The sequence below is a fragment of the Naegleria lovaniensis genome (assembly GCF_003324165.1).
Source record: "Naegleria lovaniensis strain ATCC 30569 chromosome Unknown tig022, whole genome shotgun sequence".
Classification (NCBI taxonomy): Eukaryota; Heterolobosea; class Eutetramitea; order Acrasida; family Naegleriidae; genus Naegleria; species Naegleria lovaniensis.
In genome coordinates, this window is record NW_025407844.1 from 562693 (window position 1) to 590110 (window position 27418).

The 27418-nt window shown below is 38.4% G+C and overlaps 11 protein-coding genes across 11 annotated transcripts; 4 read left to right on the top strand and 7 right to left on the bottom strand.

The window, feature by feature from the left end:
• Nucleotides 1–98: 98 nt before the first annotated feature.
• C9374_004991 (uncharacterized protein) lies at nucleotides 99–818 on the bottom strand (the record flags this gene model as incomplete). The annotated part of the gene is made up of 1 exon (XM_044694691.1): nucleotides 99–818. One exon carries the CDS (start codon nucleotides 816–818, stop codon nucleotides 99–101), a length of 720 nt encoding a protein of 239 aa, XP_044548703.1.
• A 101-nt stretch (nucleotides 819–919) lies between these two features.
• Nucleotides 920–3148, bottom strand: C9374_004992 (uncharacterized protein; the record flags this gene model as incomplete). The annotated part of the gene is made up of 1 exon (XM_044694692.1): nucleotides 920–3148. The coding sequence occupies one exon, from the start codon at nucleotides 3146–3148 to the stop codon at nucleotides 920–922; it is 2229 nt and encodes a 742-aa protein (XP_044548704.1).
• Nucleotides 3149–3249: 101 nt separating this feature from the next.
• C9374_004993 (uncharacterized protein) lies at nucleotides 3250–5125 on the bottom strand (the record flags this gene model as incomplete). The annotated part of the gene is made up of 2 exons (XM_044694693.1): nucleotides 3250–4557; nucleotides 4793–5125. The coding sequence occupies 2 exons, from the start codon at nucleotides 5123–5125 to the stop codon at nucleotides 3250–3252; spliced, it is 1641 nt and encodes a 546-aa protein (XP_044548705.1).
• A 257-nt stretch (nucleotides 5126–5382) lies between these two features.
• C9374_004994 (uncharacterized protein) lies at nucleotides 5383–6459 on the bottom strand (the record flags this gene model as incomplete). The annotated part of the gene is made up of 1 exon (XM_044694694.1): nucleotides 5383–6459. One exon carries the CDS (start codon nucleotides 6457–6459, stop codon nucleotides 5383–5385), a length of 1077 nt encoding a protein of 358 aa, XP_044548706.1.
• A 210-nt stretch (nucleotides 6460–6669) lies between these two features.
• Nucleotides 6670–9024, bottom strand: C9374_004995 (uncharacterized protein; the record flags this gene model as incomplete). Its single annotated transcript, XM_044694695.1, has 1 exon — nucleotides 6670–9024. The coding sequence occupies one exon, from the start codon at nucleotides 9022–9024 to the stop codon at nucleotides 6670–6672; it is 2355 nt and encodes a 784-aa protein (XP_044548707.1).
• A 254-nt stretch (nucleotides 9025–9278) lies between these two features.
• Nucleotides 9279–12106, bottom strand: C9374_004996 (uncharacterized protein; the record flags this gene model as incomplete). The annotated part of the gene is made up of 3 exons (XM_044694696.1): nucleotides 9279–11447; nucleotides 11583–11793; nucleotides 12081–12106. The coding sequence occupies 3 exons, from the start codon at nucleotides 12104–12106 to the stop codon at nucleotides 9279–9281; spliced, it is 2406 nt and encodes an 801-aa protein (XP_044548708.1).
• Nucleotides 12107–13101: 995 nt separating this feature from the next.
• C9374_004997 (uncharacterized protein) lies at nucleotides 13102–14016 on the top strand (the record flags this gene model as incomplete). Its single annotated transcript, XM_044694697.1, has 1 exon — nucleotides 13102–14016. The coding sequence occupies one exon, from the start codon at nucleotides 13102–13104 to the stop codon at nucleotides 14014–14016; it is 915 nt and encodes a 304-aa protein (XP_044548709.1).
• Nucleotides 14017–14220: 204 nt separating this feature from the next.
• On the top strand, nucleotides 14221–16736 carry C9374_004998 (uncharacterized protein; the record flags this gene model as incomplete). The annotated part of the gene is made up of 2 exons (XM_044694698.1): nucleotides 14221–16173; nucleotides 16248–16736. 2 exons carry the CDS (start codon nucleotides 14221–14223, stop codon nucleotides 16734–16736), a joined length of 2442 nt encoding a protein of 813 aa, XP_044548710.1.
• Nucleotides 16737–16803: 67 nt separating this feature from the next.
• C9374_004999 (uncharacterized protein) lies at nucleotides 16804–18600 on the top strand (the record flags this gene model as incomplete). Its single annotated transcript, XM_044694699.1, has 2 exons — nucleotides 16804–17514; nucleotides 17590–18600. The coding sequence occupies 2 exons, from the start codon at nucleotides 16804–16806 to the stop codon at nucleotides 18598–18600; spliced, it is 1722 nt and encodes a 573-aa protein (XP_044548711.1).
• A 90-nt stretch (nucleotides 18601–18690) lies between these two features.
• C9374_005000 (uncharacterized protein) lies at nucleotides 18691–20049 on the bottom strand (the record flags this gene model as incomplete). The annotated part of the gene is made up of 1 exon (XM_044694703.1): nucleotides 18691–20049. One exon carries the CDS (start codon nucleotides 20047–20049, stop codon nucleotides 18691–18693), a length of 1359 nt encoding a protein of 452 aa, XP_044548712.1.
• Nucleotides 20050–20276: 227 nt separating this feature from the next.
• C9374_005001 (uncharacterized protein) lies at nucleotides 20277–27376 on the top strand (the record flags this gene model as incomplete). Its single annotated transcript, XM_044694704.1, has 2 exons — nucleotides 20277–20352; nucleotides 20499–27376. 2 exons carry the CDS (start codon nucleotides 20277–20279, stop codon nucleotides 27374–27376), a joined length of 6954 nt encoding a protein of 2317 aa, XP_044548713.1.
• Between the last annotated feature and the right edge of the window lie 42 nt (nucleotides 27377–27418).

Here is a 27418-nt window from a genome sequence, read left to right on the forward strand (position 1 = left end):
TCATGGATCAACTCATCCTTTCTCAATGTTGTTCTCAACAACAAATTGAGAGATCCTAGTTGAAACAAAAACGCAAATGATTGGAAATAAACAAAAATTTAATGAGCTGGAGCTTCTGCCTTCAATTCCAACAAAATCTTTCTGAGTCTTGTTGTATCCTTTTGTTCAATTTCAAGATCAAGGTCAAGCTTCTTTTGAACTGGCTTCTTTTCCTCTTCCTCCTTTTGGTTCTTCTTTTTCTTCTTCTTGAGAATTTGATCGTCCATATCGTCCAATTCCTTGTCAAGTTTGTTTTGTGACTTGGCCTTATTCAAGTCAACATATTTCATTACATTTTCCCATACATTGTCGTGAACAGTCTCCATAGTTGAACGGAAGATTTCCTCATCTTCTCTGTTCTTTTTCAAGTTGCTGTCCTTTCTATCTTCACGGTCTTTCAACCACTTTTGTTTGTACACTTTGGCGTCTTCCACAATTTTCTTGTGGTGTTGTTCGCTTTCCTTGTCCTTCTCAATAAGAGCAGTATATCTCTTCTCCTCATATTCTCTAATAGCTGTCAATTGTTTTTGTTGTGGAAGAGATTCAGCTACAGGCTCGGATGAAGCAAATCCGTTATCAACCACAGGAGCTTCCTGATAGGAATCTTCGTTTTGGAATGAAGAAAAATCTCCTTGTGGTTCACCAAATCCATCATTGTTTTGCTCATCAAAAGATGATGGTTGTTGTTGATCACCAAACATATCATCGGCAGTGTTGTTGTTGTCGTTTGGATTGGTAGCAAAGGAATCGCTGGAGGTGAAGAAATCTTCGTCGCTCATTTTTTTTAATTATTTTTTTTTAAATAAAATTACAATGATGACTGTTGGGTGACGAGCAAACGGATGATTGTTAAAGTGAAATCGTTTGGATTCAAGCATGGTCAAGATCGTTCGTAGTCATCTGCGAGCTCTTCTTCTTCATCATCATGTTGTTGGCGTTGTTGTAAGGTATGGATTTGTTCTTCAATAGTGGTGTGTTGATCCAACTCGTCATCATTGGTAAAGGAGGAGGGAGAATTCACATCTTCATGATTGTGAAAATGGTTTCCTTGCACCAAGTCCAATGGAGTAAGGGTTCTTGTTGGAGAATCATGGTCACGAACCGTGGCATGGTGACAATCTTCTTCAATATCTTGCTCTTGTTCACTATTCATGGAATGATGTTGTTGTCTATGTGCAGCGCTCGAGCTTGTGAAATCGTTGAAAAAGTCATCCTCTTCATAGTGAGGTCTCTCAACAAAATGAAACATGGACTTCCAATGAATAATGGTTCTTCTGTTCTCATCACGGATGGCCTCACATGGAATGATTCCTTCCAGAGCTCTCAATAAATTGTAATAAAGAGAATCATTACCTTGTTGTTGAATGTGTGGCAAAAGGTCCAACAAACGATGGTCTTTAAACAGCTTTCCATATAAATATCGTTTAAGCATCAAGTGTTGAACTTTGAATCGATGTTCAGCAATGATTTTTAACTCGTTCTCTTTTTGGTAGTACAGTATGGGTGTGGAATATTTGGCCCTCTTCTTATCCAGTTTGAATTTTAACGATTTTCGTGGAACCAGTAGATCAATAACTCTTGGATCAACTCGTTTTGGAAGCCATCTTCCAACATATGAATTCGGTATGTCTGAATATACAGTGCTGGTTGGAGTGAGTTCTGGTGTTCTCACTTCTTTAGTGTTTTTAAGTAACATGGCCTCAATGTTGTTCATGTCATTCTCATCGAAAATAAACCGTTCTTGGAAATCCTGAATATCTGTTATAGACCACGTCTTGCTTTGAGCAGTTGACAGCACTGAGGTCAGGGTTTTGTTGTAAATATCAGTGAGAGGAATTTCCGGTGCAAATTTTGTACTTCCTTTGGAGATTTGTTTGGGAGTATAAAATTTCCAACCTGTTTTCTTTTCAAAAAGACCTCCTATTTGTTCTGCTTTTTCATTAAGTTGTTGTATTCGTTGCAGAAAGTCAACATAGTGCTCAAACCTTTCTGACATTGTAATAAAGCTGAGCTTCCTCTCAGTTTTTGCTTCTTCTTTTGATACTTGAGGAGGTTTTTGAGGAGCCTTTAAATTTACATTAACTGTAGGGTCTTGTTGTGGAAGTGACTCCGAAAATTTCACATGTTTTTGCTCCTTTTCTTGATGTTCATTTTCCTGTTGTAGGCTTGAGGAGTTTTCTTTTGATTCTATTTTCTTATTTACAATATTTTCAAATGCTTTTGTTTCTTCATAGTTCCGTATTTTTCGTGCCATGGCTAATATATTATCAAGGTCCGTTTTTTTCTTGGTTGGATCTTTAAAGGAATTCTGATTGGGTAACAGCTGTTGAGATTTGCCTGAATGGGGCTTTTTTTCGTTAGGAAGTTGTTTTTGTGAGTTAGAATCTCTCTTTAGAGTTGGTTTTGTACTTGTTGTTGGTTGATTTTTCTTATTTACATTTTGTGGAACAGACAATTCTTTCTTGACTGTTGTCGGGATTAATGTTTTGGAGGGCTGACTTTCTGGTGTGATTTTGGGAATTTGTGGAGGTCTTTGGGTGACCTCACTCACTGATTCAGCATTTGCATCCATGGCTGGGTTGATTTGAGGTTGAGCATCCGATCTCTTTGAATTGGATTGCGAGGAATTACTCATCAAAGCATTCTTGTGACCTACCGAGTGCCTTCTCTCCCTTGCTGACAATATTTGTTGTTGTTTTCTCAATTCTTCTTCCTCTTGATCCATCCTTTCGAATTCCTTCCTCTCAACTTCTTCCTTCTTTTTCAAAAATACAAACTCCTTCAATGCCTTCTTTGTTCCCATATTCACCTGAGAAAATAGTGAATGAGCCATCTCCAAATCCCGTAATAAAGGCTCCAATATTTTTCTATTTAATTGATTTAATGAACTCGTGAGTTTTCGTTCTACATGTACACTTTCCGATGTATGCATTTGTTGTTGATGATCATATTGATTTTGTTTCATACCTCCTCCGATCGTTGAAGATAAATTCATAGGACTCATGGATAATGATGACCTACTCCGTTCCTCCTCATCATGAACATGTTCCATCCTTCGACTTTTCGGTATTGAGGCTTTGAAAATATCCTCCCTTCCCGAGAGCTGCATTTTTTTTTTCAATTCCATTCAACAACGAAATTTCATTTTCATACAACAAGCAGCGTTGCTTGATGATAACAAACTCAACTTGTTTATCTTAAAAAGAGATACTACTTGACCACTTCCTTCTTCTTTCTTCTCACATACTTTTTCACAAATCTTCCCATATAATCCAAATGTTCAATATACACATCTCCCAATACATTATTTTCAATCTTATTATTCGTGAGCTTACAAATGATATCTTCCTCAGAGAGTCCTCGTGTTGGTATGTTTGAAAATAAAATTCCAAATTCAGAACTATTGGTAAGAGTACATCCAACCACTCGACGAATTCTCGCTTCATTTTGTACACAAATATTATTTGCCACACTCTGTGAAATTTGACATGAATGCATGGAACTACACAGAGCTCGATCACAAACACACAATCCATTCAATCCAGAACCTAACATGTCCGTATGTGATAATTTGTGAAGAGTACTTTCACCACTCACTCGAATGGCATCGACTTTACAACTCACAATTCTCGATCGAGAAATGGTACATTGTGTTCGATCCATTAACCAAACACCCATGTCTCGACATTGTGAAATGATACATTCCATGAGAATGAGAATACTCTTATTGGTTGCTAATATTCCTGAGCCACATTCTGCAGAGGATATGGTTACTCCTTTTAAGGTTAAACCTCCATTGTCCATTTCTAAACAACTCGAAAGAGGTTTTTCTTCTTCGATGGAATATTGTGACGGGTTGGAGAGACGACTACGTAAGGTCACATTTGAAATGACTCCTCCATTGGCCTTATAGACAATAACACTCTCAGAATCATCAGCATTTTCTATAATAATGGTATTGGTCGATCCAATAGCTCGTGTTTTCACACGTTCTTCTTCGATTCGTTTTTTCATTTCTTGATCAGCAGCGGCATTGGTATTTTTGGCACGTCGAGAAGAAGCAGTCTTTTTCAATTCACTTTCACTCATTCTTGATGGATCATTCATGATAGTTTGTGATGCATTCATTGATGAATGATTCATCATTTCAATGGTCATTGATTTTTTCACATTTTGAATAGGAGCTACTTTTTCATAGGCGCCACCTTCATTCGATGCATGTTGAACGGATTCATCTTGTTGTTGAGTCTGAGAAATAATTTGTTTGATTGCCTCACTTCGTTGTTTTCGTTCCAATTCAGACATGTATCCACACAATTGAATGGGTTTTTCAATCCATAAATTTTCACGATAAATTCCAGGATAAATTAAAATTTTTTCTCCACCACGTGCTGCATCGATGGCTTTTTGAATGGAACCAAAGATTTGACAGGAACGATGAGAAGGTTCGAGAGGAGTGGGATCTTGTGCCTGCTTGACAATGATTTTATATCCGGATTGTTCGATGAGTGCAATGAGCTGTTGTGTGATGCATTGTTTGTTGATTTGGGATGTTGTTGATTTGACAGGTTTCAATGTGGTGTTTCAATTGGGCAACCAACACACGGGAATTTAAAAGTGAATTATTTTCATCATTATCACATGAATATAAAAGAGGGTGATGTGACAGGAAAGTCAAATGTCAAATTGTAACGACCAAATTCATGATACGTATTTCTCAACAATTTTTCGAAAAATTCACAAAATCACCTACCCATTCATTCGCATCTTGTTCCGAACTTGCACTCAAATAATATGTTCTTGTTTTGGTCTGTATCTTTAAACAATGTTTCATATTTCCAGGTGTTTCACTCGGATCACATCGTAATATTGGACAATTTAAAATATTAATGACACCCGTATAGTGTTTGTCTTCGGCAGTTTTATAATAGAGAAGATTGGTTTTCAAGAGAACGAAAATTCGAGTTTTCCAATTCTTGACCTTCTCTCCGAGTTTGTTGAGAGAACCGATTTTTTGTCCTTGCTTCAGAGCGAGCTGAGCAGGCATGCGGAAGTTGCTGACTGAACGCTGTGAAGTGTTTGACATTTTTTTGCTGTGGAGAAAGGAATTGTAAAGTGACAAGTGTCATTCATGGTTTGACTGATGTTTTCATGGTGTTAAAACCATCCTTTTTAATAGCCTTACACTTTGTCGTTAAATTTTCTTGTGTTCATCTGGATTCCTATGGACACAATACATCAATTAACAAAGGATGTGTGAGCAAAATCAAAGTAAAGAACCAATGCAGGACGTTCATCATCTCCATTCAATAAAATCGAAAAAGTAGAGGATATACTGAATCTTTACAGGAAACTTTGGTTGAAAGATAAAGGCGAGGGGGATCTATTTCTCTTTACAGATCTCTCATTGCAATTTATCACAATCGTATCTTCCAATGCACTCGAATGCAACATGGGTTTAATTTTGCTTGTGACACCATTCTGATTGTTTGGCGAAATGTCAGTCGTGGACTTTCGCCTCTCCATTCTAGAATTTAAACTTGAAATGTTTGCATGGTGGCAGTTCTGAGAAGAGAGTTGATGTGAAGAATCATGAGAATGGATACTATTTGTTTTTGTGCTCAATGACCCCAATAGACTACTAGTGCTTTTCATGTGTTTAAGAGATCCACAACTTCTCTTATTCAAAACAATGACGCTCTCTTGAATATCTATCAAGCCATTACTTAGCCTTGAAGTAGGAGGTTGTTGGGAAAAATATTCAGTGTCCGAAGTTGCTTGTACTAATTGTGGTTGAATTTGATGATGACTCAATCGTTTCTGCAAGAGGAAGGATCTCGAAGCAGAGAGTAGTGATGTTGTTGTGGAGTGATGATGCCCTGACCAATCTTGGTCAAGTTCTTCTTCCTTCAAAACAGAATATACTTGATGATGTGAGCATGATGAATGATGATCATGCCTTAATGACTCGGTCGTACTCGAATCTGAAAAGCCATGATGATGATATTCACAATCCTCATCACTGCTATCAGTGGTATCATCCTCGATGCTCGTCGGGCTTTGAACATCATGGATATTACTATGATTATAATGTAATGCAGAAGAGGTTTGAATATTGGGGCTACTTGAGTGGTGCATTGAGGCTGAATCTGTAGTAATGACCAACATGTTATTGGCGCTGGAAGGAAGATGTGGAGAGACGCTTCCTTTCAAGTTCCGGGAATTGAAAGAAGAGGCAACAGTTGTAGTGGTGCTGCCCATTCCCGAAACGATGCTGGCATTACGAGAGGACAACGACGCATGATGGCCATTTCCCTTGTAAAAACTCGAGTTGCCAGTCGTCGGTGCTGAGTCTTTGGAGGTTTCATCGGGCGGCCTTAATGTTTTCAAATCCATGGTGGTAGAAGTGTTGGAGCCCATCGTTATGGTGTGTAATTGCTTTAACGTTTTTTTTTCAATTAAGGAAATCGGACCGAGCGTATCAAAGAATAAGGAAATTAGCAATTAAGGACGTTGAATTCTTCTGTATGGAGATGTGTGCACGGTCTCCTCCCAGGAGTTTTCCAAAAAACAGGATCCAGTTAATTCCAACCACTACCATTGCTGTCGGCAGATGTCTGATCGTTTACATTAATCCTTTCTGTTGCCTTCATGAAGTCTTGATCGGATGCAATCTTTCGATGATGTGCATGGATCCTCTTGCTTGTCCTTGGAAATTAGCTTGAATGGACTCGATAGGAGAATGGTGGTTTCTTCTGCGGTCATATGGTTGGAGAGCGCATCTTCGTTGTTGGCAGTACGAATGATGAATTTGTAGTTCATATTCAAATCTGCTACTCCTCTTCGCTGCTCTCCAACCTTCTCAATACGAAAAGCACATTCCACCACTTGCAAACCTTGGTCAAAAACTACTTTTGAGGGTAACTCGCTAACACCTCCACCAATAGTGGTGTAAACCTTAAATGGAGCATTAGACTTTGAGTTCTTTAGCGAGCCGAATATTGAAGAATTTGCAGAGGATTCTGTTTCGTTGCTACAAACGATCTGCATGGTCAGGTTGTCATCTTTGTGCTTTTGAAATAGCTCAAGTTCGCTTCTCGTTGGTCTATATTTTAAAATGTAATGATATCCCTTTCCTGCTCTTGAGCCATTATATGCAATATGCTTTGCTATCCCACAACAATTTGAAATGTTTGGAAATCGGGCATACATTCGATCACCAGCATTTTGTTGCTTGTCCAACGTCTTGTTGTGCTTGGTCAATACTTTCTTTCTTCTTCTAAACAAAATGCCTTCTCCTTCTCGAAGTTTTTCAAATAATGTGAAATTATTATCATCGATTTCAACTTTCTTTTTTTTCTCAATGTTTTTTTTTCGAGACAATTCCGTTGGGCTGTCTGTCGTTTTACCAAGCCCACTTTCAATATGAAATTTGTTCTGAGAGAATATTTCCATTAATATTGTCGATGATTGATTTTGTGTTTCCACCCTGCTCACCATTTGATGACCTAGAGATGAACCCATGATGGATGGAACGGTATGTAGCTCGTTCGAATCCTTTGACGAGCTCGTAGTGGATTCTGTTGCTGATGCATCTTTTTCTTCCGCTCTGTAGTAGTGACACACAATAGGGGCTGTCGCTACAGGTATGGGTTCTGAATTCAAATTGGAGCTCGTTGGAATCGATGGTGGTAAATGATGAGAAGGTGGATATGGATAATAAGGAGGTGGAGGATAGTTTGTATAATATTGAGGATGTTGTGCATGAGGAGGTGGTGGAGTAGTAGGTGTGGCTTGATTCTCTTCTTGGGAAGAGGAAGAGGATGATGGTTTCTGCTGTGATGCATGCGAAGGAGGAAATGGTTGTGGAACATGGGAATAATATGGTGGGGGTGGATAGGAAGGATAATAGTGAGACATTGCAGTTCCTGTTGGAGGTGGATAGTAGTAACCGTAATAAGGATAAGGTGGTGGAGCGTGTTGAGGGTGATGATAGTAATAAATTGGACCACTGTGATAATGTGGAGGAGGAAAAGGAGGTGGTGGCGGATACATGCTTGATGCGTTATAATAAGGAAGAGGTGGTGGTTGAGAGTCGTGCACGCCTGCATCATTCGGATACTGTTCTTTTGGTTTTTCTTCAGCAGTACTACTCGATATATCCAATGAATCGCTTCGGATCGGAGGAGAATCATGATTGTTAATGACACGATGCTTTGGATCTTTGTGTTCGAATTCTTCATGTTTAGTCTTTTTGGATTTCTTGTCTCCGTAACTGTCATCATCTTGCGTACATTCCGAATTTGCTTTTCGTTTTGCAGTTTCTTCAATACGATTCGATGGTTGATCGTGTTGATAAGGAGAATCAAAGAGTTGTGCCGGAGGAGGATAGTAATAGGGCTGATAATAATAATGATAATAACGAGGATCGTAATGATGATGATGATAATGGGAAGGATGAAATGGAGGTGCCGATAGGATACTACTACTCGCCGGCGGGCTGTTCCATAGAGTACCGACAGCAGCATCCTTCTTGGAATCGGTTCTTTCACTCAAAGAACCACTATTGTTGCTGCTGGATTGGTTCCGCAGTGCACTCTCACTTTCGCTGCTACTACTACTCATCACGTGCTTTCGGCTCGAATTTTTCAGGGTGAGTGCACTTAAAATTTGGCTTGATTCCTTGTTAGGAGGATGATCACGTGAAGAATTTAGAACGAGGGATGTTGGGGCTTGATTTTCTATTGTACCATGTTGAGTATTGTTGTGTGGAATGGTTGTTTCTTGATGAAGAGCATGGGTCCCGAGTGAGTCTTGTTCTTGCTTCTTTACAATGAATAATCCCTCTCCTTCTTTACTGCTTGATGAATTCATGGAAGCAATGGTCCATGCAACCAATTCGTGTTCATCTTCTTGATGTTGCTGCTGCTTGTTCGAATCTTCTCTCTCCGTTGTTGTTGTTGAGGAGGAATCAAGTGAGGGCATCAAGACGTTGCAACAACTCGATTGTTTTCGTTTTTTAACGTGAATCGTTTTGGGAAGAGCCTATTAGAACGTCAAATATTTCGTGATGGATGATGTGATATTTTCTGATACGTTGGAGAAGAGCTTCCGATTTCAACAATCTTTTCCAATGCTGGCTTCAAACAGAACATGCTTCACAAAATTAATAATTTATAAGCCTAGTTATTCCTAGATGAGAATATTCTCATGGCAACAACACACATCGTTTCTGCTACTCAATTCCTTGCTGAACCTTTGGCACTGGAGACTCTTCTTCCCTTCTTCTTCTTTTTGGATTCCTTCTTCTTTTTAACAGGTTCAACAACATCTTCATAAACAACCGTCGATGAAGATTTTGGAAGAGCTTTCAAACATTCCTCCAAAGGTCTATCCTCAGGTATGATAATTGCCCTTCGTAAGGTTGAGGATGGAATAAATACTCCTTCTTTTGAAAGCAAAATCTTAATCTTTTCACATTGGTCCATGGCAATGTTTTTTTGCAATGTAGGTGGACCTCCTAATGGTTCCTCGACTTGTTCTTGCTTGGAGGTTTGATCGGGAGAAGAAGCTTGAATCGACGCGTCTGGTTTTTTCTTAGTATCTGCAGTAGTCTTTCCTGACTTGGCAGGTGGTGCTTGCTTCTTTCCTTCGGATGGAGCTCGTTTTTTCTTTTGATTGTTCTTTTCTTGTTGTTGCTTGGCGTAAAGCTCAAATACGTTATGGGAAATTACTTTGTGCTGAGATGTGGAGTCACAGAGTGAATTGTGACCTCTTGTTGCATGACCACTTGTTGCTGGCCTAGCTAATGTGGTGGCACTACTGATCGGTCCAATATTTCTTGCCGAAGAAATGCTTGAAGTTGCTGGCCGAGAGCGAGGTATTTGTACAAACTCGTTCACAAAGTAAGGAGTCATTGGAGATGAAGAAGTAAGGTCCACAGTCTTTGGTGTTGTGAACCCTTTTGGTGGAAGTGGTGGAATTGGTTGAGTGGTGGTAGTCGAAGCATGCTGTTGTTGGGAAGGAGCTTCTGAAACATCTGGAGAGATGTCACTTTGTTTGAGGAAGCATGGATTTGTGCTGTACGGAGAAAGAAAGGTGGAAGACTCTTCTCGGTTCATCAATTCTGAGTCTGCAATAGATTCTGTTTCATCATCTTCAATCCTGCTCGCTCTCGATGCCCTAGACATGACACTTTTCCTCGAGGCCTCACTGGCAGCACTTCTGGGGCGTCGTTCATCTTCCTCGTCACTACTGTCCTCGAGAAGGTTGTCTCGTTTTATGAGTGTGGGTAATTTGTAGTCTCGAATTTTATGAACGACTGAACCGGTCTGAGAGCTATACCATTGACTTTCTAATCTTCGCTGTATTTCTTCCTCAATTCTTGCTCTGTTAATTCTCCATGAATGAACAGCATCTCTAAACTCCAACTCTTCAATTTGTTCTTCGGCCTCCTTAGCTCGATACATGGCCCAATTTTGCATGATGTGTTCCACACTTCCAGTTCCCTTAATTTCATCTGCATACATGGAAAATACGTCTTTTGTGTTTTGAAGCTGACTCGAAGCTAGATTAAGGGAGGCTCCAAGTAATACTTTTGAAGAGACTTGAGAACGATGGGTATCAATCAATGTTGATTTTGAGCTTTCACCAGCTCGAGCAGATTGTGTTTTTTCGTCCGTGACTGACTGATTTGTGTTAACAGAGGTCAAATAGGTTCCACTCATTCTCTCGTCGTACGATTTTGCCAGATTTCTCTTGCAATATTGCTTCAGTTTGTGATTAATGACTGCTTTTCGTTTCTTCTCTTCGCTGGCATAGAATGGCACTTTAGGATCATTGGACGGTTTCGAAAGAACGTCAAACGAAATTACTCTTGGATCAAGAGGGTGGCCTGCATTTTGCTTATCTCGCTTTGTGGACTTGTCCACATATTTCAGTAAATTTTCTTGTTGCTCATTCGTTCCATTTTCCTCATAACTTGGAATAAATAAGTGATGCGAAGAAGAGTATCTGGACGATGCTTGAGAAGAAGGAAGAGGCTGATCAGTAGGAACTGTTGAGTTTCTTTGAGAAGTTGCTGTGGCAGTGGTAGCAGAAGGTTCGGCTGCTTGTTGAGAAGCGTTTTGAAGATTATGAAGGGGAAGAGAAGAGACTGGAGGTGCACCACCCCGAGCCGAATGCTTTTGAGATGACTTGGAGTTACGTTGTTGTTTGATCATATCTTGTTGTTGAACTGCAAGACGAAATTCGAGAAGCTTCCTACGCTTATCTCTATACCATGAATATGCCTTCTCGATCATTTCCTTTCGTATATAGACGTCACTGTAGAGGGATATACAGTCACGAAGAAGGGCCTTCAATGTGCCTGCTACAAATACATAAATTTTGTCAATCGGTGCTACTCTCTTTTGAAAAAGAACAGACGACAGTATAAAAAACGACAAGTGACAATGGTCGTGATATTCAATGAATGGAATATGCATATCACCAAGTAATTATTGGTTTGTTCGATCGAGACAGCGTAACAAGACTCAACATACCTTACAATACTCGTCTGAACAAAATCTGTTTACGTCCTTAATCATCTCGAGAAAGTGCGGATCATTCATGAGTGATTTATCCACCTCCAACAAGGCATTAAGAGAAAGACTCTTTTCATTATATGAGTCAATAAATACTTTGATGTCAAGTTTGTTATAATCCTGTCTATGTTCTTTAAAGACGGAAATGAAGCGCTTTTCAGCTTGCTCCCTAATCAAAGGGTAAACATCAATAAATCGTATGATTCATCGATAAGGATGAGCCCGTTCAATCCGAAAATAATCATCATCATAGAAAAAGGAGAGCGAATCATTTTAGGGATACGAATGTTTTTGAGCGATGATCATCATCAAGTTGTCATATATTGATGAAAGCGATTACCGTAAATACATGTACCACAAATAAATGCGAATTTGTTGAATGATTTCATCAAATGAATCATCATTAATACATAAATTTTGTAATAAGGCTTCCAACTACCACACTGCCCTACCTACAATTTCTCGTCAAACCGTTTCTCCATTCTAAATTTTTTTTACAGTTTTTGACCGTTATGCAATTTTCTTGACAGGAATCGACAAGCAACTACTGTAGATCTGGTGGAACAGGGACCGTGGGTGTTTGTTCACGAAGGTTCGTCTCCGCAGAGTACAACCACATTCAAGGCAGCTTAAAAGCAGAAAGTACATCCAAAGCAACCATGAACTGCAAAGACTTGAATGTGTTTGCATGTTAGCGTTGTGTGACCACATGTATACCTTTGTTCATTGCAGTCAAGTCATCGCGTAAATGCATCATCTCCAAAAGGAAGAGAAATCATTTGCGTTGCTTTGGAATCAAAATATTTTTTCATCACACAATTTTCGCTTGATGACTAGCAGCGATTTTGATCATCATAGCACTCTCAGTGAAACATAGCCATCTACTCAATGAATACAATGCAATTCGCGATCGATCAATCAAAAACAACTTCGGATGAGTGGTGCTGATCGATAAAATCCATTGCTCTTTGTTTGTGATGAATGGTACGCTTTGAATGAAGCCGAATCCCTGCACGATGAAATTTTGTTTCATCAAACTTTGTTGAAAATTTCCATCAACTCAAATCATCAAGATATGGAACCACGAACACAAATACATTGTCTCTCCATCTTCCTGATTAATACCTTCAATTGTTACCATGATGATCCTATCACTTAAATATATACCTCGTGTTGTAAACCCCAAAATATTTCTACCAATCCGCTTGCTTCCGCATGGTTGACTTGGTGGTGATTACAAAAAAATTTTTGGCGCACTCGCTCTGCTCTTTGTTTCGATTGGTCTTCTTGGCTTTTTCCTCTCGAGAGTGGATTTTCGAGACCGTTACACAAACCAAGTTCCGACCGTTACGCACACCCTTGAAAAATCATCAGCGAGCCGATCTTGTGTGTTGAAATACACGTGCAGAATTGCGGCCAGAAATTCACAAAAAAAACTACATCGTTCACATCGCGTAATATTTAATCGTATCAACAAATGTCCTCCTCTGACGAAAATCCACCAAGTATTGAAAGTGTCCTTGAACAACTCCCTCTCAATCTCCTCAAGGAATACATTCAAGGTAACGACATCAAGGCTAAGAAGACTGCCAAGAAGACTGATGCTGTGGAAGCCATCCTCGAACACGCTCAAAAGAAGGGTGAATCTGCCTTCATCAAGGAATTGGAGAAGGATGCTTTGAAGCTCGCTTTGGAAGAATTGTCTGGTGATGAAAAGGTGAACACCGAGTCCAAGTCCAAAATGACCAAATCCTTCAAGACCTTGTTCCAAAAGGCCAAGAACAAGGAAGAATTCTTCAACTCGTGCTCTATTGAATTGTTGACCAAGTTCTTGGCTGCGTTGGGCATGGAAGAGGATTCATCCAAGGAGGAAAAGGCTGAAGCTGTTCAAGAAGAAATCTTGATCACTGGTTTGAAGATTGGTTTCAACACCATGAGCAAGGAATACATCAATGACGTTTGTGAAGCATTGAAGGTTGCCAAGTCTGGTAGCAAGAAGGCCTGCATCAGTCGTATCATTGGTCAAGCCTATCCACACTACTTGGAAACCACTGAAAAGGAAACCAAGGAAAGAGAGAAGAATGATATTTCTCAAATCAAGAAGGGAATCACCTTTGAAGAATTGTACCAATACTATGCTGAAGAACTCCAAGACTATTGCAAGCAAAACGGTTTGAAGAAGACTGGAAGCAAGAAGATTGTTTGCAAGAGAATTCTCAAGTTCTTGGAAGGTGATTTGGAGTCCACTCGTCCACTCAAGCCAGGAGAACGTCTCAAGAAGAAGAGAGGTGGTAAGAAGGGACAAAAGCGAAAGGGTGAGACAGAAGAAGGTAAGGAAGAAGAAAAGAAGGAAGAGGAAGGAGAGAGCAAGAAGAAGAAGACCAAGAAGTAAATTGCTCTTGAAAACGATCCTTCCACTCACTTTGTCCTCTACCATCTCTCTAAATTATTCTCCCAACGATTGCCGTTTTGTACAAAAGCTGTAATCACCTAGGTGTCACAACTGTCATTAAACAAAACATTCTCTTACATTTCTCTTTACATTTCAGGCGAAATCGAATTTGTTATTCATTTATGATGATAAAACTAGCAAAAAATGTCATCTCGAAGAAAGGCAATAAATTTCACAACAATTGCTTTGCCCTTCTCCGAATCTGCTCTCGATCGAGTGTTTATTTCCAAGTTGTTTTCCCTTTCCGAAGAGGGAACTGTTCTCAAATCGAATGTTGGATATTTGTGTTGTGATTACCAAAATTATGAATTGAATTGGATCCAAGCCGAACTTCATCACTACAACTGTCTCGAATATTTATTTAAGGAGCCACTTTTTCAAGTTGTAGATGGATTGATTCTACTGCTTGACATGAACATTCATTTACATGCCGTTGTACTCCAACAACCAAATTCATTTTACACCTTTGTATTGGAACAAATTTTAAAAATTGTACAACACCATTCTCTTCAATTCATGATTTATTTGAACGGATTTGAAAATTATTCCACAATATTACATCCCAATCACGTCGATGAATTTTATTTAAATTTACAACGTTTATCTGACAAGTGTGGAGTATCATTGGATCATATCATTTTAGGAAGTGTTTCTTTGAATGTTGGAGGAATGCCTGCGTCACGTTTTAAAAAATTATCTCAAATTTATGAAAAAATCGAACTTTCACAAGATCACCCACAATCAGAACGATTCACCGATGGATTATTACGAAAAGGGCCTTTCCGTGAAACTCTTCTCAAGAAAATTACTGAAATTCTTCCCGAGTCCTGTAACACTCAAAATGGAAACAACAGTTCAATATTGAATTACTTTGAACTGCCCAATGAATCTCTCTCAATCATGCAGAAAATGGTTCAAAACAACGTTGAGAAAAACAAACAAGATGATAATGAATTAATTCTTTACGCATTTTCAATGATTCCACATCCAGAAACACCTCGAAGATATTTATCCCTGTGTAAAGTGTTATGTGGAAAAGCTCGTCCAGGCATCCTAGTGACCATCTTGATGATCAATTCAAAAGGTCAGACTGAAAAGATTTCAAAAGGTATTCAAAACGTTGCCATTCGAAAAGTGAATTCCATGCCATCCAAGATCTCTGTGGAAGACAATAACTCATCGCGTTTCTATTACGATCATTATTTGAATCATCAAGAAGAGAAAGAATTTATTTCACATGGAAGTATTTGTCTTGTGGCAGGATTGGATAATTATATATTGAATCATGCACTCATATTCACAACCAACTCTTCATTGAACGGTACCTTGATCCAACACACTCCTTCAACTCTTGAAAATTCCAAAACACCATCCATTCCAAAATCAATCTCTGTTCATGATGGCATTGATTTTGCATTTGAATGTCCACTTTTACTGCAATATCCCCAAGAACTCTCTGAGTATATCATGACTGAAATGATTCGAGAAATGAATACGGTTTCATTTCGAATGCATGTTAACGAATATGAAGAAGGTACCTTGTCCATTCAAAGTACCAATTTGTATTTACTCTATCAATTGGAAAAGAAATTACAACAATTATTTCAAGAATTGAACATTTCATGGAGACCCCTTTCAAATGCACAACTAAATCATGCATCGTCTGATTCATCCGTCGCTACAACAATGCCATCGACTCAGCACTCAACATTATTTAAAAGTTCAACCTCAATTGCCACTCGTGAAACATGTGCCGCAAAATCTCCAACTTTATTGATAAAAAGTCCAAACAAACATGTGAGATTATTCGTAAGAGCAGAACCTCTCTCAGAGATGGATCATTTACAATTAAGCTTGCAAGATTGTCCCGAAGGAGTCTATCATGCCAAGAAGAAACTTTTCAAATGTCATGGAAATGTATTGATTGAAGGTACGAAACACGTTCAATATGTGAATGAAATTCTGGATCCCCTATTTCGAGGCTTCTCATTGGCCATGCAACAAGGAGTGTTGTGTGATTCGCCTGTTGTGAATATGAAATTTTATTTGGAAGATGCCACGTTGGTATCTGATGCAATTCATCGAGGAGCTGGACAGGTAAGTGATGAATATTGTTGTTATTGTTGTTGTTGTTGTAGAATGGAATGATCATTGGTTGAATGATATAACAGGTGATTGTGGCAGCAAGAAGATTGTTTAAGGCATGTCAATTGGCATCCCAACCAAGAATTATCATTGCTCAATTGAAAGTTCATGTCATTGGAAAACACGAAGAGATTTTGAAAATTTGTAATCTCCTTTCGATTCGACATGAAACGAATGTTACAACCATGACAGAAATGAATGGTTGGATGTCTTTGAAGAAGTGTGAAATGAGCGACAACCATGGTTCGTCTCCAAAACAAATCTCTCCAATTCAAAAGCAAGAATTATTTCACATCTCATTCATCATGTTGGTCGATCAATATTGTGAAATGATTGAAAGCCATTATGATTTGTTTGAAACAATACAACATTTCACGTATGTGCATTCATTTGAAATGGTGGAAGGAGATGCGACACTCGAAGGCACACCAGGAAATCAAGTTCTTTCAAGAATGCGTCAAATGAAAGGAATTACGAGTAGTTTGGCTCTGGACACTTACTCTGATAAACTATAATAATTTTTGTGAGGTGTAACTTCTGCCCAGAACGAAAGTTTTATTTTATTTCTAGAATTCAAAAAAAATGAACCCACCCAACAATCCATCTTCGTCCTCGTTTCGGCCACCATCGTCATCGGATGGATCGGCTTCATCATCGGCCACTGGACAACAGCCTGGTCTACAACAAACATTGGCAACAACAATGACTCTGGAAAAAATTCAAAAATTGAGAGAAAAGGTGGAAGCATTAAAAATGAGTCTTACAGATGATGGCAAAAAACTTGCGGATAGGATTGTTGATCAATTTCAAAGAGGAGCTTTTGATGCCACCAAACTTTCTTTGTACGTGAAAGAACTCAAGGCAAGATATTCATTACAACCACAGCAACAACAACAGCAACAACAACCTGTTTTACAACAGCCTCTCCAAGCAATACCAGCACAACAGCCAATACCACAACAATTGCCCACGGGAATTCCCGCATTTGGAGCAGGTACAACGCCTAATGAATCAATGCTTGGATTGATGATGGGCAATCCATTATTGAATCAACAACAACCACCCCCACAACGATTACAGAGCATGATGCAACAGCCTCTTCAAGCAATACCATCACAACAACCTCTACCTCCTACATCAGCAAATATTCAAGCAACACCTCCGAATGCTCAACAACAAATGCCTTCATTTACCGATGAAGAAAGACAACTAGTGAAACAAATCAAAGAAATGACAACTGAGGAACGGAAAGAATATGTCAAACGAAATCCAGCAGTTTTGGAAATTTTAGCTGTAAGTGGTCTTTCTATTCATGAAAAGATGATGACACTTTGTGGCGTTTCTTCAATAATTATTATTTTTACATAGAGACTTAAATCCATGCAAATGGGTGGAAAACAGCACACAGTAGTTAAAACTGAGAATGAACCAATGTCACAACAATTATCAAATCAAACCAACCTTTCAATGATGATGAATCAACAACCAAATTTACAACAATTACCAACTCAATCTAATTTACCCAATGGAACTCCCGGTTTTATTTCCTCTGCCCAACCTTCAACAATGGACTCATCCATGCAACCTCCTCCCAAAAAAAAGAAATCTGCTCCAAAGCATGACGAAGAAATGCAAATCGAAGAGACGCCATTTGTACACACCTTTACAAACGATGAAGAGGTTCATTCTGTATATACCAGTAGATATCAACCTGAGCCTTCTTTTTGTAACAGCGTATCTCTCAAAAACAAACTCAATCGAATTGTGAAGTCACAAGGACTTAAAGGAACAGTAAGCGATAATATTATAGATTTTGTCTCTTTAGCTGTACAAGACAGAATGCGTACTATTTTGGAAGAATTAATTGCAAATTCGAAACTTAGAATGGATACACCTATTAATGCTAGTGAAAATGTACCATTTGTTGAATTCACCTCTTCCAGTAACGCAATGCTCGTTCAAAAAGAGCTGAAAATTAAAAAGAAAATTTTACAAGAAGAGGAATTGAGAAGAGAGGAAGAAAAGAAAAAGCAAGCAAGCTCTTCTGAAGGAAAGAAAAAACGAACCTCGAAAGAAGATGACGAGCAAAGAAATATTGACATGAACGAAGCGATTGGTGTTGCTCTCGGCAAACGTTCGTCAAGTTCAAAATCCTCAAGCGCTTCATCCTCCATGCGAAAGTCATCCTCTACAACCAGCATGTCCTCGGCAAGAGGAAGCGGAAATAAGGAAAATGATCAAGCTGAAGATTCTGATTCTGTACTCGGAAAGAGATCAATTGTAATTATTCCTCAAGATGTTCTATTATTCCTCGAACAAGAACCTCAGTTACGTAAATCTAAGTTATTGCATGCTCTGTATGCTAGATTAAAAGAATAACATGTTTTTATTATTGCGATAATGCATGATTACAGTGTGTTTGTTGAAATTGACCTATTTCATGTTCTGTACAGAGAAAGTGACAAAGATTTACAAATTTTGTTGTGCTGAGTCATTCAAGTTTTGGTTGGGCACTGTTTTTGAGATTGCTTGCTGCATACAGCCTCTAACAAAGTTGGTCGAAAATGCAGCTGTTTGAGCATTTTGTAGCATGTTGCGAACCGAGCTTTCAATTCCATACACGTCTCCACATGGGAGGTAGGATGTGTTCATGTTACTATTATTCGAACAATAATTACATCCAGAGTAACAACTTCTTTGGGTGACTTCATTTGCAACACCATCCAGTAAATCCTTAACATAATCTTTGCTATCACGAGTAAGCTTATTTAAAAATCCATTCAATTGCATTCCCAACTCCATGCCCTCCAAAAAAGCCCTATCCGATGGAACGTTGGATTTATTCGATTGAATTTGTTCCAAATGAGCAGCAATCGTTCGTTGTATAAACTGATTCGTTGTTTGATTTTGAAAATGTCTAATAGCTCTTCCCGAATCCCGTTTAAATAAATTTACATTGGACGATAATCCGGGTGCTCCTCCATTAATCAAAGAAACCGATCCAAGTGATTCCGATGATGATGAGGAGACTCCATGATGAGGAGGCGAATTATTTCTTATTCCGCTGCTGCCCGATGTATGCGTGTTGTGATGCATCGTTGTTCGGTGCTCTTGAGGATGCGAATGTTGATGAGGATGAGAACTCATTTTTAATAAATCGGATTCTTCCTGAGAATTACCAAATGAAGAAGAAGAAAAAGATGAATAATATCCATCTTGTTGGAGAGAGCTTGGATGAAATGGATGTAACTCTGAGTGAGTATGAGGTTCTTCAGCTACTTCCTTGATTGAGGCTTTCATAAGGTCGTTCAGTGTTATTTCTTGAGCCTCAATTCCGATCTTAAAAAAATGCTCATTGTTGGTTTGTAGAGAAGGGTTTTCTCCTGGATTGAGAAGGCTACTACTACCAATTGGATCGGGTCTTGTTGTTTCGATAGAATCCGAATGGGAGGTATATTCTTCAGTAACATTTGAAAAATTTGAATGGGATAGGGAGTCCAATTTGATTTTGAGAGGAGGGTGGGTTTTGGCTCGATGTCTGGAAGAATGATGACTCGTTTTTAAAATGGATTTTAATGGAGAGGGTGATGTTGCTGTGGTTGAAAGGGAGCAAGGATCTGGTAGAGAGCTGCTTTCTTTTTTTAAAAGAGGATGACAGAGTTTTTGAAATGGGGTAGGTTGATCCTTTGTGGATACAACTGAATACAAGGTGTTTGAGAGATCTGAGTTCGAACGTTTGTCAATTGAATGTTGATGATCATCATGAGAGTGTAACGACTTCTTTGTAGGATGAGAGTCTGACTTTGAATGAGTAAGTGTCTTTTTCATGATGCGTACTGGATGTTTTTTATGAAAGATTTGACATTATTTTGACGGGACTTGACGGCTGTACAATTATCTCCATCATCAAGATATTAAGAAATAGATATATTGGCAAAGATGTCCTGGCCTTAATCTGCATTGGCGTCATAATCCCGTCAGCTCATAAACAGGTGGAAAAATGACTGTTGGATATTTTACCGTCAGACGTCAAAATCATCAATCCACAGCAAAAAATGCCAGCCGGTGTTGGACGACTCAGGAGCACTCGTTCAGAGATTGTTTCCGAAGTTGAGAACTTTTTGATAGAAAGTACGTGTGACTGCATCAATTACGAGTGTTTTACCGTTTATTCCTATTCATTATTTTTCAATTTTTGCATTTCACATCATCCGATCGAATATTTAATGTCATCATGATGGCCATATTACAACTATGATTATTTAATTTAAAAACAGTTGAAAAGAGCAGGGATCAAGTAATTCCAGTTATACCCATCACTGCTTCCTACTATCGAGATAAAGTTTCCTACTTTAAAGAACAACTCAGAAAACAACGACTCTACTCTAACCAAACAGCAACCCTTCCGTCCAGTTTTTTAGATGGCAACACGAGCACACACAATAGTAGTCACAGTACGATCATTGATGAGAATCTTCTCAGTAAATTTACATCATCTGCAAACAAGAATAGACAGCAACAACAAAGAACATCAAACACCGGAAATAATCAATTTACAACCTCTACAATGGCTCCATCTTCACGAATTTTTCAACAACTTTCTCAAAAATCCTCATCCCAGAATTTGGACAAAAAAGAGACATCAAACGAAGAGTTTGATGACAAGTGGACTCTATTCCGAGAGTATATTACATTACAGAAGCAGATTGAAGAAGTTCAACAAGATTCCGATCAGAATTATATTGAAATGAGAAGAAGAATTGACTTGGCTCAAGTATTCAGAGAGCATGGTCAATATTCGGAAGCTTACTTGCAATTAGAAATTGTGGAAAAACTTGCACAACAAAAAGGAGAGGATGGAATTTTTGATCCCAAAGTGGAGTTGTTGCATGCAAAATGTTTGTTTTTATTGTCAATTGTGTTGAAGCAGAAAAACAAATTGGACGACGCATCAGAATATTTGGAATCATCCAAGGAGAGAGCAGATCATTTACTGAATGTAATTTCTCCATCACTTTCTCATAGAGACCAATGCACAAACTTTGTGTTTAAATCGGCTCGATTATTATTATCAGAAATTTCGCTGTATAGCTCTGAAGATGTTATTTCCCAACATTTAAAAAGTTTCCAATCACTTCCATTGAATCAAAAATTAACCATCAACGAGGAGAGCAAAATCGAAACAATATTGAGCGAATATCTTTTACATGGTTTGAGAAATGTCAAAATGACAACCTCCACACAAAAAATTACAGTTTCGAATTTAGAAGTTTTCAGAAATTTACTCTATTATTCAGCAGTTTGCACCATGATGCTGGGTGAAAACCAACTCTCTAAAAAACTATTATCCGTTGCTGAGAATACCTCTCCAACAAAAAGTCCACAAAATGGAGGAACCAGTAAGCACACACGAACCAATAGCAGTGATATGATTTATTTCGAGGCCAATCTTGAAATTGATAAAAAGATTGCCAAGTTAGCTGAAGAAATCAAAATTGCAGAAGAACGATTTGAAAAACAGAGAAAGTCATCGATAGGTGGATCCAAACACACATCCAAACACAAGTACAATGATGACAGTGATGATGACGATTGGGAAGATTTTGTTCCAGCTACCGGTGGCCTATCAGATTTGGCTAAATTAATTCTTGGTGGTGACAATACTGAAGAAGAAGAGGCAGAAGAGGATCCTATCGTGGCAGACATTTTCCCTGCCAAATACAGACTTTTCAAATCTCGATCTTACAAAGAAGACGAGCCCAAGATACCGCAATGCATTTTAACAGACTCACTAGTGACGCCGTTGATGGCCTCACCACTCTCACCTGCAGCCAGTAATACTTTCAGTAACAGAGAAGAGTTCAAAATGTGGATTCAACAACTCTCAGCCACATCAACAACGACAAATCCCTACAGTCAATGCAATCCCGTAACGATATTTGGTTATTCTCTGAACGATCGATTACAAATGAACGGAGATCAGCTGAGTGATCTTTACGACAGAATAATGGAAATTGACGTTTTTACATCGAAATGGGTCAAATTGTATTATGAACTGTGCACTAGGCTTTACAATGTGAGCTCTATGGAGTTAATGATTTCACAACAACAGACAGAAATTTCACAACAAGCTCTCCTTCTCCAACAAAAGTGTGCTCAAATGCTCATCAATTATTTTACTCTGCTTCGACAGTACAAACCCAATACACGAGCTTCATCATCAGCCATGTCCATCTCAGAGAATGGTCCAATTTCAGGTCAGGAAATTCTTTCAAGACTCAGTGATGTCTCTGACAAGAATATCGACAAAAAAGCATTCCTTTTCACAGTGAGCATGGAAATTTTCTCAATTGCTGGTCGCCTCTTCCATCCAGAGCAAGAAGAAATATCTTTTATTGTGAATGTTTTGAAAGAATGGTTTCCATCACAGTGGGTCTACATTCAACTTGCAAAGATACAAGCAACCATACGATATCACATGCGACTATTTCGTTATGATTGCATGATGCCCATGAAGGAGGAAATTAGAAAAGTATATGATGAACTGATTAACATTTTTATTAGTATTGAATCATCAGAAGCACTGCCTACGACCAATCAACAAGCATCAGAAAGTCCACAACCCAATCCCAATACTAAGGAAGGTCATAGAACATCTGCAAGAAATAATCCATCTTTCAGTATTGAAAAACATTATGCTCCGAGCATTGTTGCCGTAGCATGTAAGGTTATCATCCTTTTTCATCGATATCACAATTTTTGGGTTACCTCTCTAAGGAGAGGAGTTGAAGACGAATGGAAGTATATGCCTGAACTTCCTAAACATAAGCTATTGTCAGACAAGGAACGATTTGCCTTGTTATTGCGTAAATATTATCCAAAACTTCCACTCTGTCATGTGAAAGCAGAAGTTGCCTACACGGTTGGCAGTTATTGGTTACGACAACCCAAGTCGAAAGATGATCGACAGCTGGCTGAATGCATGCTGTTTGAATGCATTTATTTGTACTATAGACTTTCTCAAAGCGTTCAATCCTTTGGATATTCTTACTTTTTGACAAACAATGGTCTAAAAGCTCTGAAACGATTCTCTGAAGTACTCTATGCAAATGACAAGTATGAATATTCCTCGTTGTGTTATGAGATCTATGTGCACAATTGTAAATTACTCAGAGGAAGGCATGATTATCAATTTATCGATGATTTGACATCAGTAACAACAAAACACGATGATTACAAACACTCTGTTCAATACTATCACATACTTTACGAAAGAGCCAAAGAGGAGAAAAAGATTCCTCAAATTGCCAGATTGTCGACCAAGTTAGGAAATTTGTACATGGAAAAAGGTGAAATACTTCAAGCGGAACGTATCAAGCTTGAATCGATTGATTTCGCAAGAAAGTATGGAACTCTTGTAGATTACAAGACCGATTTAGAAATTGAACTAGGTACACTATTGTTGCAAGGAGGAAAATTTGAAAAGTGTATCGCAGTGCTGTACAGTGTCGCTCAGGAACAAGCCAACAAGAGACACATTGTATACGAAATATTATCACGAGCTTATCTCAAAAAGAGATGGTTTGCAGAGTGCGAGGATTCACTTACTGAAATTGCGAATGTTCTTGTGAATTTTTACATTCAATTGAATCAACAGCAAGAAATGAGAATTTTGGAAACTGTAACAAAATACTATTTCAAGAGAAACATGTTTGGAAACGCACTCGAGTGTGTCAACATTGCCATCTACCGGTGTTCAGGAACCTTTGCAGTTCTTGCCAATTTATTCAAGTTGAAAGGAAAGATATTGAAAGCTATTTGTCAGTACAGCACTCGTTTATCGTTCCCTTGCTCTATTAATGAAACAAGCGAAGAAGAGCTTCATCAACTTGTTTCACATATTGAACAAACTCCAACATTTAGAAATAATCTCTATGATGGTGTTAATGAACACGATTGTTCATACGTTTTCAGTAAGAGACCGACATACTATTGCATGGCTGAATTTCTTCAGGATTGTGTAGACTGTTTTATCAAGTCGAGAGGATACTATGAAGCCTGCTCCAATCGTATTGGAGAAGCTAAGGTTAATTTATTGATCGCAGAAACTCTATTAGATTATTTATTTGTGCCAATTGCACTCTTATCCAAAGATCCTGAGCCGTATGTGAGATTGAAAGAACAAACCGAACAAGATCGGCATGCAAAAGATAACAACCAACAATTTAAAGCAGTTGCTCCGTTGGATTATCTTGATTTGAACATGGTTTATTCTTCATACATTGAGGCTGCTTTGGATACAGCTGTTGCTGCCAGTGATATTTTTCTTTGCATGAATTCGTATATAACTGCAGCTGAGTGCACATATTTACAAGGAAAGATTTCAAGCTCGAAAAGCTTTTGGTGTGAATGTCGTGACGTGCTGTTCACGCTTTTTGTTGACAGTGAAGCGCATGTGATATTGTCCACTGGTACACCTCTTGGTGTCCTTGAAAAGATCATGGCCATACTGAAACGAATGGTTCGAGTACTGTTATGTTTTGAGCCAGACTTTGTCAACAAGCATTTGGGAATATTTGACGTATATTATGTTATCGATGTGCTTTATGATCAAGCGGCTAAACGATTACCAACACTTGATGCTGAAAGTGAATATGTGGACACTGAGTATCAACATCCATTGACAGCCGAATATTACAACAACTATTTCCTTTCGAATTTGGACAAGCTCATTGGAAACAGTCGTCAACAGATGGATGGTGACAAACAACTATTGAGCAAGAACAAGATTTTCGAAATTTTACAACGCCGAGGAGGATCCAATTCAACAAGTTATATACCTTCATCCATCATCCCGTCCTCATTATCAGCTGCCTCACTTACGACACTCAAGAAGGGTTCTCTGAAAAAGTCTTCTTCAATTTCTTCCTCTTCAAGTATCACCACAGAAAAGTCAAATCTCAGTGATGGATCTATTGGAAGTAATTCTGGATCCAATTTCACGGTTAGTCATCAATTTTTAGAGGTTCCATTTAGTGGTCATGGTGCTCGTCCTGAACGGCCATCCGAACTCAAACCTAACATGATACAATTGAAACAAAAGATTTTGGAGCGAGTGTTTGGATGTATCTTGACAATGAAGCATGACAGTAAGAAGTATTACAATGAAATTCATGATCGATTGAAAGTGAGAAATCAACAATGCATGCGTCGGTTATACAATTTAATGAACGCAATTCGGGAGAGTGGAGTTTCTATTTCCAATCACAAGAAGGGAAAAAAGTCGACTCAAAACTTGAATAGCCCGGCAGCAGCTGATTCTCCATATAGCCCTCTCTTGCAAATCAAATCACAAATTTTCTCACCTTCCAAGATTAGAGACCGAGCAAATTCAAATGTTGATGGCACAACTCCAAGTACCTTAATGATGATGGACATGCTTCCAGGAGATGTAGAATTGATGGAAATGCTAATTCGAACTGTCAATCTTCAAAAGGGCACAAAATTGAAAGGCACTTTCCAAAAAACCATGAACATTCAATTAATTTTGGAACGAAACATTGCAAGATACGCATCAATTACTCCAGACATCAGTTGTATTGAAGACAACAACAAATTATTGCAAAAATTGAAGATTTTAGATCAATTGGTCTACATCTTTTATCTGGATAATGTATTAATTTATTACATTCCCAAAGAAGGTACCAAAGTCGTGGTTCCATTTGGTGGAAGAGATCATGCTTTATTGGATGACAAGATTAAAAACATTATTGATCTCAACACACATAGCACAGGCACTACTGGAAGTACCAGCGCTCCCACTACTCCAACAACTGTGGAAAGCCCTACCAAAAAGAAGATCTCATCAAGCAGTATGGATAAAATTGAAATGGCAACGAACAATAAGATTATGAATTGGAGCATGTCCAATCTTGGAAGAGATTTATCCATTATTGATGACTACTTGTTGAACATGATTACACGAAATGCTCGAGAGAAAAAACCTAAAAAGTTCATACATGAAGATGTTGTGAAAACGTTACACAAAGTTCTCAATGCTCCTTCCATCTTCTCCTACAAGCCAAATGTAGCTAAATATGAAGAATTTAAAAACACATTGGCTGAAATAGGATTTTCTTTCAAGCAACTCTATACTCAGAAAACAGGAACTCTCACCACTTTTGGCCGTAAGAAGTCTATGGGCTCCATTCCTAAAATTGACATGCTACCCAATTGTGAAGAGCCAATCATTTTATTATGCAACAGCTTCCTAAATGTTGTACCGTGGGAGTTATTATTTGAAGCGTGTGTGACACGAGCCATTTCTGTTCAATATATTCTCAATAGAATGAAAAAGAAGAAATCCAACGATAAGAAAACGACTCAATTTGTTGCATTTTATTCAGAGGATGAATTGAAAGCCATTGGACCTGTAGAACAAGAACGTAAAGAATGGATTTTTGAGGACATTCAATGCAAGTTAAATTTGAGAAGATCTAAAACTGCAGGAAGGATTCACAAAGATTTACAAGACATTCCATTTCACACTCCAATTATTAAGAACGGAAAGAAACCCACAAAGAGTAGCTACAAGAAAAAGTATGAACATGTACTCTTTGTTGAGCTCGCATCGATTATTAATTCTCAAAATGTGGCTCTCTCTCGAATTTTATCAGAAAAAATTGGAAAGCATGAGTATCCAGTGTTTCTTTTCACATGGTCAGATTTAGCGAACATGTCCAATATTATTCACTACATTTTCCTCTCCATTCCAGATTGTTCAATATTATTTATGCCTGAAATGGACCTGAAAAAAGGAGTCAAATATTTACTCATGCTTTTGGAAACTTATTATTCACAATTGAATGCTAGCACTTCGAATACATCATCTCCACAACTCAATTCAGGACTCAGAGATTCTGTTAGAACCACCACAGAGGATGGTTTGGCAGCACTACACACGTCACAAGAACGTAAAAATTTACACAAATTCCTCATCCATGCCTGTAAAATTTTGAAGGATGAATTTGAAATTCCAACAGCATTGTTCTTCCCACCTTCATTGACGAATAAGCCAATCAAACCCATTGGAAGAAGTAGAACACACACAGCCACTTCTTCTTCCTTTTTCTTTGGTGAGTCACCAAGGAGATAGTTGCAATCATCATGAACGTGTAAATAAACTGCACACAGTTTT